Raw genomic sequence first — 12,493 nt, forward strand, 5'->3', positions numbered from 1 at the left:
TAAAATATATTATACATTTAAGAGCATAAAGTATTTACTATATCCTATGAAATCATTAACAATGTCATCAAAGTTCATATTTGAACTAAGTTAGTGCTGGAATAAGTGTTGTGGAAAGAACTTCAAAACGAAATTTATTAAAAACGCTTTGAATTTCTTTAAAAACAAAAAAATAGATTTAGAGCAAGGGCATTTTAATACTGTATGTTTAATACAAGGTCCAAGCCTAAGTTTCTGTACTGGGGCAATAAAATTAATGTACACATTAGTTACATGTTTATGTTGTCCCCTTCAAAGTTTATACATTGATTCCCCTTCAGAGTTTATACGTCAGTCCTAGTGTTTCTCCCACTGTTTGAAGCATCTCTGGAACTCCTATTTTGTATGCTGTCTAACTTTCTGCAGTTCAGCTTGAACCTCTGTGATGTCCTCATCTTCATCCTTTTAATTGCATTTTCATTTTGTGGAACAGGAAGAAGTCAGGGACAGAGGGTTAAGTCGGGAGAATAGGGAGGATGTGGGACTATTGCCGCTTTGTTTTTGGCTAAAAACTGCTGAACCGACAAAGCCATGTGGACTGGTGCATTTTCATGATGCAGAAGCCAGTCCTGAGTGAGCCATTTGTCTGGGCATTTTCTCCTGACATCCTCCCTCAAACGCTTTAGGACCCTGATGCAGAACTGTTGATGTACAGTTTGGCCTAGCAGAAGGAACTCTCAATGAAAAATTTACTCACCATTGAAGAAAATAATCATACTCTTGATGTTTGATCTGATTTGCATTCCCTTTTTTTAGACATAGAGATGATGAACTTTTACACTGAGAGGACTGCTGCTATGTTTCTGGGTTGTAATCATAAACCCAGCTTTTATCCCCTGTTGTGACCCTGGAAAGGAAGTTTCTGGCCTGTGTGTGTGGGTCCTTGCACACAGAGCTGGTTCTGTTTCTGTTTGTCACTCATCAAATTCTGTAGGAATTCACCTTCTGTTTAAATTTTCAGTTAAAATGCATCAGTATACCATACAATAGGCCTAGAATGTCACAAATAGCATTAATATATATACATATATATTTGCACTTTTTCAACATTTTAATCAATTTGATGACAGTGGATCACCTGAGCACTCAAAATTCTCAGCTAAAGTTTGGCCACCTTGGAAATGCAAATACCATTGAAAAGTTTATATTCTACTTGTAGCATCTTCACCAAACACTTTTATGCATTTTTTATGTCTCTGAACTATTTTTCCAAGTTTACAACAAAATTGGATGCAAATTCACTGTTTCTTAATGTCTGCCATCTTACTTGGCTACAAAAATTGCAAGACATACTTGGCAGACACACCAGTTGCAGACACACCAGTTGCAAAAGCATATTGTTATATATTGGCACAAAACTCGCCATACTAGCTCATAATGAATTAGTTCAGCAGTATCTAATGGTAGCAGTATCACATCTCATGCACTTGCTATGCCACATGAGTGCTTAACATGACTAGTCCAGAAAACTTTTGGTTTGAACCAAATATAATGTGGTGAGACCTTGGAATAAAGAGTATGGTCCATGAACACCTAACAAAGAGTACCTTGGGCCCATGAACACCAAATGAAAAGATCATGTAAACTCATTTCACTTCATATACAGTTATCTGCTCAATCAATGTAGTTAAATGTTAAATTAGTCTCCATTATCAAAAACTGCAGATTGCAGAGGTTGAAGATTTCATACATAAGTACCTGTATTCAGGCAAATAAGTTGACTTCCATTTTTTGCCTTGAAAATTGATAATTAATCATATATATTTGGTGTAAAAGTCAACCCCCATTTTTATATCATCTTTCACATCATGTAGCAGTGTATTACAGTAAATCCTACATTAAGAATAACTACCTACTTTTTAATTCAATTCAATTACACAATGTTCATTATAAAGTAATTTCAGGGGATATTCATATGTTGTTGTGGCGGACCCCAGGATTCCCCCCATTAGCCGCTATTGTACTTCTTGTGTTGAAGCTTATGCCAAAACTGGCTATTTTTGTATGTAGTGTGTTGGGTGTGTAAGTGTTATGATGTATTCTGTTGTTATGTTGTCAGTCGGTGCCTGGCTCTTAGCAGGTGAGAAGTAGCAACACCTGATAATTACATCCCCCCTCCCATCTCTGCCATGTGGAGGCAGTCAGGATCTCTATCTTCTGCTGGGCAAGTCCAGGGCATAAGACCTGAGAGTGCCTGAATAAGAATGAAGTGGAAAAGGAGGAATATAGAGGGAAGTTTGGGAGATGGGGAGGTAAAGGGATAGAAGAGAGGAGCATCAACAGAGGGACCCTCCAATAATTAGAAGTGAGAAGTGAATAAAGTAGGAAGAAGTGGACTAACTTCTCTAACCATGGGAACCTATCCCATGGAAAATCCCATCCTATCAGCAAAACTTCTTAATTTACAGTTTGCCTAACCCATTGTAGGCAGAACTCCTTCACTTGTAGAAAAAATAATTAATCTTCTAACAAAAACGCAGTTACTATGAAAGGGCTCTAATGTGAAATGTTACTGTGATATTCACTCACAAAGATAAATTAATTCCAAAAACTCTAAAACACTAAATGAGTAGAGCAAAATTCCTTATGCAGTAGATATTTCTGCTGAAAACAATTCCACATCAAGTACAAGAAAGTGTAGCCCTGAATGATACTAATCAGTTGCAACCACAGAATCCAATCAAAGATGAGAGATATTTCTTTCTTTGTCCAATAAAGGATCCAAAAAATCACCAGCACAGCAAAACTAGGATCTAATTTCATTTCTTCTTGTGCATTTTAAGAAACATATTCAAGGCATTAAAAGCTGTCTGAGATTCAACCAGAATTTTATTGTTGCTGGAGTCTAAGTTAGGAACCACACTAAGTAGGTCATGTCAAAGATCATTATAATGGAATTGGTGTAGAATATGGAGTTTTTTCCTGGCCACACAAACAAGATGTTGTTGGTGAAAGTCCCAATTTGTGAAGTTTAGTATTTATACTTCCATTCAGTTAATATAAACATACCATATAAGCCAGGCGAAAATCACATTAACTCCTCCTTTTTAATTTCCCTTGCTACAAGCAGAAAGTCCCTTGTGACTACACCAATATCAGACAAAGACCACTCCTGCTGCCATTTTGCAACAAAAATTTGCCTTAGTCTTGTCTTCTCAGTCTTAATGGGAGCACTTAGATCTATTTGGATGTCATCATAGGTCAATGGTATTTTCTTCATTAGGTGATACTTAAGGTAGCGGTACTGAACCTCAAAGTGGACAGGTAGTTTCCCAAACAAAACCTGAAGAGCCATGGTGGAGGTAGTTCGACAAGCTCTTGACATGGTCAGGAGGGCAGCGCTCTGTGCTTGTAACAGTTGTTTTACTACAGCAACTTTATTGGCTCTAAAGCCCCATAATTAATTATCGACAAAAACACACAATTATAGTGAAGTCGTAAGGTCTGACCTCTAAGACCTCAATCTTGTCTTATAATCGGTTTAATTCTGTTCAGGAACAATTTAGCCTTTTCTTTAACACATACTGAATGTGTAGTAGAAAACTGAGAGCATCGTCAATATAAAGGCCTAAGTATTTGGTCTTCTATAAGTACTTAATGGCTTGTTCCCTCTATTTAATAACTGGAAGTCTTCCATGGTCAAGCTTTCCCTTGAGCAACATCTTAGATCTTATAGTATTTGTAATAAAAATCTGCATAAACATGTATCTTATTCTCTTCCATTTTGCAGCTTAAAAGATCGTGAAGTGTGCAAAATTTCAAACGTGCATATATACAATCGAACTTGGTTTTAACGAGCATCAAGGGACCATTAAACAATGAACACTTTATATCGGTGATGAGTTAAATCTACCTTTTATTTTTTTAAATTCTCAATAACTTGATAAAAAGATAGATTCAAAAAACAAAAAAATATATTAAAGAGAAAAAAAAATAATAAATAATATAAGTACTGTATAAGCCTACATAATATTTGTATTAATATGCTTGTATAAACTACAATAAACTTAATATTAAACACAATTTATTTGTTTGTAATTTTAAAACCATACACTTAATACTAAACAAAATTTATTTCTCTGTAATTAAAAACAATACTATTTAATAATAAACACGATTTCAATTAGTCTTTATTTATGAATCTTAAAATTGATGTTTGTTTTAAAGATTTCACTTTGATATTTCTTAAGTTTCCCCTTAAAATACTCAATGTGTAAAAAGTCTCATTACTTGCCTCAGTTCCTTCAAAAAAATTGATTAATGTGTCCATTGCACCTTGAGCTTGTAAGTTGTCAGCACTGATTTTGATTCACTTTCACTTGTCATCATATCATCGTCTTGTTGAGCACAGCATCTACAATGTCACACTCTGTAGGAAGACCACTAGTTAACAAATTGTCATCGACTCGTACAAATTCATTGAGGTTATCTGTATTAAAACCTACGTTATTACGTAGCAACCATTCGGATAATGGTAAGTTGCTTTCTTCGTTTCCATCTTCTTCATCTATAATTGAAATTTCATTTTGATTTATTGAAGCAATTCGATATGGTTGTCAAGTAATGTTGTTCCATGCATCATTCAATAAATTTATAGCATCCAATATCGATATAGACTAGATAAGTTTCTGTTCTCTTGGACTGATCAGATGTAGAATGAGAAATCTTTTATAAAATCCTTTCAAACACTTGATTGCACCCATGTCCATTGGTTGTAAAATTGATGTTGCATTGGGAGGCAGAAACACTAGCTTAATGTTGGACAAATTTTGAATCTGAGGATGTGCAGGACAGTTATGAACTAACAATAAAATATTTTTCTTCTTTTTGAATAGCTCCTTATTCCAATCATTAATTCAATCATATATTTCCGAAAAATATCCAGTCATGCAAGCTTTCTTGTTTGCAGTGTAATCCACAGGAAGTTTCCTTACGTTTTTTACGATCTTCCGATAGCAAACAGTTTTTTTTTTTTTTTTTAACAGTTCCTTCATATTTGCGCATATGAGCACCGTCAAGTGAGCCTTTGATTTTTTTACACCAACATATTTTTCCCCTTTGAATTTAAATGTATTGTCAGGTGTCAAATTATTAAAAAGTTCTGTTTTTTTTGCCAGTGTTGTTGTAGTAGTAGTAATAGAGGCATGTGATGCAATAAAGTAAGCATATGAGCTTATGTAGCATCAGCCAAAAAAAAAAAAAAAAATGAATTTCACACAACCATTCCCTCTAAAAGTTGTCCATTTCCTCCTTGAATTTATTTACGCTATCAACTTCCACAATGACAGATGGAAGTTTGTTCCCATGGCTAAAGGCAAATTTCTGCACATCTATTCTATAACTGTCTTTCCTCAATTTGAATTTATGCCCCCTCGGGCTCATAATCTGAGCAAGCGGAAGAATCCCATCAGAATTCAGCATGCTCAACCCATTCAAGGCCTTATACACCTCAATCAGATCACCTCGCAGGTGCCTAGTCTCTAGCCACTGTAGTTTGCAGAACTTAAGCCTTTCTTGGTAAGGGAACCTCTTCATTCTCCTTACCAATCTTGTTGCCCTTCTCTGTACACACTCAAGCAACTCTACATCCTTCCTAAAATGAGGCCTCCTTCAGACCTGTACACAGTACTCAAGGCATGGCCTGACCATTGCCTTATACAAAAGGACAACCACCTTTTCCCTGCTAGCAAAATTCCTATATATCATTGACAATACCCCATTACCTGCTCTGGCAGCCTGTCTACATTTCTCAGAAAACTTCATATCTGACTGCACAACCATCTGAGGTCTTTTTCATTTTCTACCACCCTAAGTGTAGTACCACACAGTTGGTAAGTTCCTCTGGGGTTACTTCTATCTATATGCAGTACTTTGCATTTGTCAAGGTTAAACTTCAGTTGCCACTTCTCAGCCCATCTGCCCAAATTTTCTGTATACTGTTGCAGTAGTACAACTGTTGTAGATGTCTTTGTCATTGAATTCACCGTTGTTGCACACAAAATCGTCACGTCTAAATTGGTTAGCAGATTTTTCTGCTTGAGCCTTGAAGATCGAACCGTCTATTGAAAATCCAGCACTTCTTTGCATGGTGAACCATTGAAGAAATGCTTCATAGTTTGTAACCTTGCACTTTCTAAAAATTATTTTTTTTTTTTCAGTTATGTTCTTTTCCAGTACCGATATGTAAACATCTTTATTCTTCCACAATGTCGATACACTTGAAGAGGACAAAGAAAACGTTTTGCATACTTCAACATTTTTTGCACCATGTTCTAATTCGCGAATAATTTTGATTTTTTCATGAATCGAGAGACACTTTCTTTTGTTAGTAGACGTTTCCGAAGGAAGAGTTCGTTTCTAACTGATTTTACTTTAAAACGATAAAGTGATCTGCATACAAAGTTCTTAGAAGTCCCATTTCCAAAATTCTTAGAAGTCCTGAAATAAATTTATGGTTCAGTGAATACAAGACAATCCGTAAATAGGGTAATGTGACAAGTGGAACGGCAATGCACTATTATACAACCCCATCCCTGGAAGGACAAGGTCATAATTCGTTCACTAATCCAATGCAGGTGGTCATAAAGCTAAGTCGCCATTTTAATTTTCATCTATTCCAAGAATTGAGTTTTTTTTTGACAACCCGAACAATTAAGAATGTTTGCATTGCTACCAAAATTTGTTTGGTATATCCATGTAGTACACTCATTACAACAGTGAGCGATTATATGGGAATACATGTAAATTAAAACCATTATGGTTTTTTGCTCGTTACAGCTGTGATCTCGTTATTTCCGTGCTCATTATGACCAAGTTCGACATCTTATTTAGAGAGAGAGAGAGAGAGATAATCTTTTATTACCCTTCACGGCCATAAAGCCAGGGGCTTTATCAACAGTGAACACTGTTGAGAAAGAAGGCAGAAGCCTTTGAAAGCTTCAGTTAGTATTTTAGCGCTTTTAACCTAGTATATTTTATTGCATTTTAAATTCGGCATTTTATTATTATCCTGTATATCACAGTTGTTTTATTTTAAATTACTATCAGTAATATTTTGTTTGTAAATAATTTATTGTAAATATTATTTCGTTTTATTCCATGGTTGGTGGAAAACACTAAAAAATCATAGTATGAGTTTACCCAACCCCAGAGGCCTATTTGAAAAACATCTCAAAGATGCCCGATAGGGTTCAGATCAGGACTCTGGGCTGGCCAATCCAACTTTTCCACACCCATATCCTCAAACCACTCTGTTACGACCCGAGCAGTATGGCATGGCACATTGTCTTGCTGATACAGGTATGGGCCTTCCCCGACATATTGCCATAATGTTAGAAGTGCATAATTGTCCAGGTTGTCCTGGTATTGCACAGCATTACCAGGACAATGACTAATGGGCAAACCATGAAAAGCAGCTGCATACCATGACACTGCCTTCACCAAACTTCATTGTTGGGAAGATACAATCAGGAAGGAAGGAAGGAACTGTTCCCCTGGCATTCGCCACACCCAGGACCGGCCATGAGACTGGTAGAGTGCGAACCTCGACTCGTCTGTCCATAGGACTGCTTTCCACTTCTCTAGTCAAGGATTCATGCTCTTTACACCATGTTAATCGGCATATGGCATTTGTTGAGGTAATCAATGGCTTGTGAACAGCTGCACGACCATTATAACCCATATCATGGAGTATCCTTCATATTGTACTAGTGCTGACATTAGTCCCAATACTCTCACAGAGGGTTTCTGTGACTTGAGACAATGGCAAATTACGATTTGTGCACAGTTCTTCATAGAATTCTCTTGTCCTGTTCTGTTAGTTTTTGGGGTTTACCAGGCTGTTTTTTTTTTTTGGCAGATTTAGTCCCATTCCTCTTCCATTTGCATATGACGTTGACTTAAGGATCCCCAGAGTGAGACTGCGATGTCTCATACAGAACGCTTGCTCAAGTGGCACCTACTATCATCTACTACTAGCATCCTAATATCATACCTACGTCTCATCTTGCATGCCCACTTTTGCAATTGTCTATTCAAAGCCCAGTGGGCATATTTATAGCAGGTTCTGTGACGTGTTGCATGCATAGGACCTGTTCCCCATCCATGTAGGGGTGTCCAGACATTAATGGTAGGGCAATGTATATAAATATTATTAAATTCTGCAATTTCTGTATAAAAATCACTTCATAAATTACTGCAGTAAAAGTTTGACTATATTTAGGAAAGTAAAAAAATTTCAGAATTTTAATCATTGATTAATGGTCATGGTAATGTTATTTTTGACAGTCACCTGTCAGATTACCCTCTACTACTGCTGGGTTAAGACATGTTGCATCTTAACAGTGCAGATTACAAACCATAGAATTCTTAAACTGATGGTGTTACTGTTCACAGACAGTTTGCTGCACTATCTGTTTAGTACTTTTTTTTTTTCCAAAGAATTCTGAATGTATGGAAATACCAGGTTTCCCTTTTTCCCAGGGGAAAAAGAGCTAGGTTATAAAAGAGCTGTTAATGGCTACACAGTGGCACTGCATCGTATTATTTCTCAGTATTTTGGGAATTGAAAGAACTTGGAGTTCCTTCAAGTCCACAAGCAGTGATTCTTGGCGATAGAGTAAAAACTTTGTTTTTACTGTATTATATCTTTTCATTTGCTTCTGTTATGGGACCCAATGTACCGAAAGATGCAGTGCATCATTTCTACACTTGCTTTAAAATCTTTTGCACATCTGCTGGTTATTTTTAGTTATGCACAATGGACCAGACTGTATTATAGTTTCAGCGATTAACCTTCACAGAAATGTTGATACCTGGTTGGTCCACTACATTTGTTTTGGAAGCATAATTAATTTCCATACACTGCCTGCAATGAATCTCTGCCAGCTGAAAACCATTTGCACTCAAAAGTTGTATAACAGCTTGCAGGTCTTGCATAGACAGTGCTGGTGGAGAAGCATCTGATATGCTATAATTTATAGCTACACATAGCTGATTTTCTGCTCTGAAATGCATCATATTAATTGGTACCATATATGCCCAAATAATGGATGTGAGATGACACATCAATTTTTTAATGAATTTGTATATACTCTCTCTGTGGCTCTGCATTTAAATAGTTAAAAGTCAGTTATTAGTGGAAATAGTTTCAGTGGTTATTGCAAAAAAAAAAAAAGAAAAAAAAAATTGTCATCTGTTTATGAGCACAGACTACCCAATTCAGGAGAAGCATTTTTATTTTCCACGACAGATTCTCAAATTATGGTTCATGAAGTACTCTCAAAGGTTCTATAGTGCAAATTAAACTAAAACCAGACCAACTTTTTTTTCCTACAAAAATATATAGTAGTAGTAATGGCAAACGACACAAGAAAGCAATCTTATATAGCATCAATCAAAAAAAAAAAAAAAAAAGAAAAGTTCACCCATCCATACCCTCCAAGAATTTATCTAGTTCTCCCTTGAATATATTCAACCCATCCACTTCTACAACAATAGATGGAAGCCTGTTCCAACAATCAATTACCTGCTGGCTGAAGGCAAACTTCCACACATCTATCCGCAACCATCCTTCCTCAAACTGAATTTATGCTTCCTCGTGTGTAGTCTCAGCAAGTGGAAGAATACCATTAATGTTCAGCTTACTCAATGCAGTTAAGACTTTAAACACCTCAATCAGATCTCGCTGCAGGTGCCTGGTTTCGAGATGCAATTTGCAGAACTGAATCCTTTCTAGTAAGAACACCCTTTTGTTAGTTGCTCTTATCTGCATCTGTTCCAGCAGATCTACATCCTTCGTAAAGTGAGGCTTCCAGACCTGTACATAGTATTGAAAATGCAGCCCAATCATGGTCTTATACAAAGGGATAATCACCTCCTTATCCCAATCATTGAAAATGCAGCCCAATCATGGTCTTATACAAAGGGATAATCACCTCCTTATCCCAATCATTGAAAATGCAGCCCAATCATGGTCTTATACAAAGGGATAATCACCTCCTTATCCCTGCTAGTAAAGTTTCTATATATCATTGACAAAACCCCATGAGCTATCCTTGCACATGCCTGCACTGCTCAGAGAATTTCATGTCTGACTGCACAACTCTTTTTCATTCTTCATTACCCTGAGTGTAGTACCACATAGTTGATAAGTTACTCTGAGGTTACTGCTACCCATGTGCGGTATCTTGCATTTGTCAATGTTAAACTTCAGCTGCTATTTCTCAGCCAATCAACCCAATTTTCTTAAATCTTGTTGCAGTAGCTCACCCTAATCACTGTCATTAACCACCCTGCCAACCTTTGTATCATCTGCAAACTTAAAACATTAAGCCTGATATATGTTCATCAATTTCATTGATAAATACTGAAATCAACAATGGACCTAGCACTGAACCCTGGGGAACTCCACTAATAACATTAAGTGCATGAAGAACAGTGCCCATTGATAACCACTCTGTCTTCTTCCACTTAACCATCCCTTTGTCCATGCTACATTGCTTGTGTGTACAGCCTCCGTGGGCAGGAGCGGGATTCGAGATTAGAATGGGATTTGAGTCCGCGACCACCAAATACGGAGGATGCGGAAAGGTCAGGGAATGACCACCGCATATCCACGGAGCAATATGGCCTTAGTTGCTAATGCTCCTAAAAACCAAATAACAACAACATTAGTGTGTACAGCAGTATTTTATGAGCAACGATATCAAAAGCCTTCCTGAAATCTAAGTATATGATGCCAAAATTATTTTTTTTTTTTTTGCATCCAGTTCCTTGCTCACTACATCATAGTAACTTATCGGGTTGGTTAGACAAAATTGTCGTCCCTTGACAAATCCATTCTGTGGCTGTCATTGTGTTATAATTGTATACCTGTCCAAATGGTCTTGCATTACTTCTTTAATCAGTGATTCCATTTTTTTCTCTGGAACAGAGAAAATAATGGAATCACTTCTCCATCCATAGAGACTTCCCCTGAATCTAAGTATGCTCTCATAATTATGGCTAAGGGTTTGCTTACCGCCTATGCTGCCTATGATAAGAAAAAGCAAATGATAAGGTAAATTAGTTATATTTGTTACTTGTTTATAATGCAGACAAATGATTACTTATTTATTTTTATTTAAGTATTTTACCATATATTAAAATTTATTAATATAGAATAAATTATCTGGTAGTAGGTAATCTGATGTGATCTTTAAAATTAAAATGTGTAAATATAAAAATCACACTGTTAAATTTTCTTTAAATTTATATAAAAATCTACATTTTATAGTTAATTTTAATTTTACACCAAGTGGAACACCAGTTATTAATTATTGAAGTTCTGAAATTTAATTTGAAATATAAAGTTCTGCCATAGCAAAAAGTTTGGAACCAACTGCCCAAAGGGAATAAGCATGTCATCAAGTGGTTAGCATGCACAGCCACCAGTAAAGAGGTTGCAGGTTTGAACCTTTATATTGCCACAAAAAATGCATGGCACATTGTATTGAAAATCTGGCTGCCACTAATAATTCAATCAATATCCAGTCATGATGAATTTGTAAATTTTTCTGGCCTTGGCTGCCTAGTGAATAAATCTTATGAATTATGCTGATTTTTCTGCCAGATATAGACATAGCCTTCTATTTTTAAAGTATTGATAATGCTAAAATTCAAAATGTGAGCAGAATAACCTAATTTTGTATATTTATATCTAGTTATTTCTTTTCCTTCTTTTACAGGTTATACTTATTTTTTCAAAGGTAACCATTTCTGGAGGTTTAATGATGTTAAAATGCGTGTGTATGATAATATGCCCGGTGACATTAATGAGTTTTGGTTTGGCTGTCCGAGTTTCAGCGAGAAGCTACCAGAATCAAATCCCAGTATACAAGATACTGGTCATCCAGAGAACTATGCTGATAAAAGTGTACCAGTTTGGTGGCTCCCATTATTGACAGCCATTGGAAGTGCAGCACTCTATTGTCTCTGACCATGGATTTGAATTATTATATGCATTTTTTTTTTTTTGTTAAATTTTTATAAATTTGTGCAAAGCACAGAGTCAAAGGTTATTCAAAGACTTAAGTATTTTCTGAGTTATGCGTGATATATAACTCTTGTTTGAAAATGGAGAAATTATCCATCTGTTAACCCAGAAAATCTAAAGAATTATCAAATATAGAATTACAATATATCACAAGTAAATGTTAAGGAACTCAGCCACTCTTGCAGAAGAATCAGGTTTTTTTTTTTTTTTTTTGCTTATCTAGTCAAATCCCATGTTCTAGCAAAGAATTCTACTCTCAACAAAACTCATTTAGAACCACAAACAATGATATGCATAGTCTGGATAAACATAAATGCAGTTACATAAAGTACCTAAATAATTTATGGAAACATTATTCATTCAAATTCAATGCATAAACTTGTATAAACTGGAAGTTTATACATTGTTGGGAGTACCATT

The 12,493-nt window shown here is 35.9% G+C and overlaps 1 protein-coding gene across 4 annotated transcripts in view; it reads left to right on the forward strand.

The window, feature by feature from the left end:
* Positions 1-12,029, forward strand: part of LOC150091546 (matrix metalloproteinase-2-like) — a 178,590-nt gene extending 166,561 nt beyond the window's left edge. For all 4 annotated transcript variants that reach the window (XM_090384516.1, XM_090384512.1, XM_090384517.1 and 1 more), the window contains one exon: positions 11,766-12,029. In XM_090384516.1, the coding sequence (XP_090240642.1) occupies positions 11,766-12,016 (251 nt within the window). In that variant the 3' untranslated portion in view covers positions 12,017-12,029. The remainder of the gene's footprint in view (positions 1-11,765) is intronic.
* Positions 12,030-12,493: the final 464 nt, after the last annotated feature.

Source organism: Mastigoproctus giganteus, chromosome 1, assembly GCF_048544385.1.
Source record: "Mastigoproctus giganteus isolate SK-2022 chromosome 1, ASM4854438v1, whole genome shotgun sequence".
NCBI lineage: Eukaryota > Metazoa > Arthropoda > Arachnida > Uropygi > Thelyphonidae > Mastigoproctus > Mastigoproctus giganteus.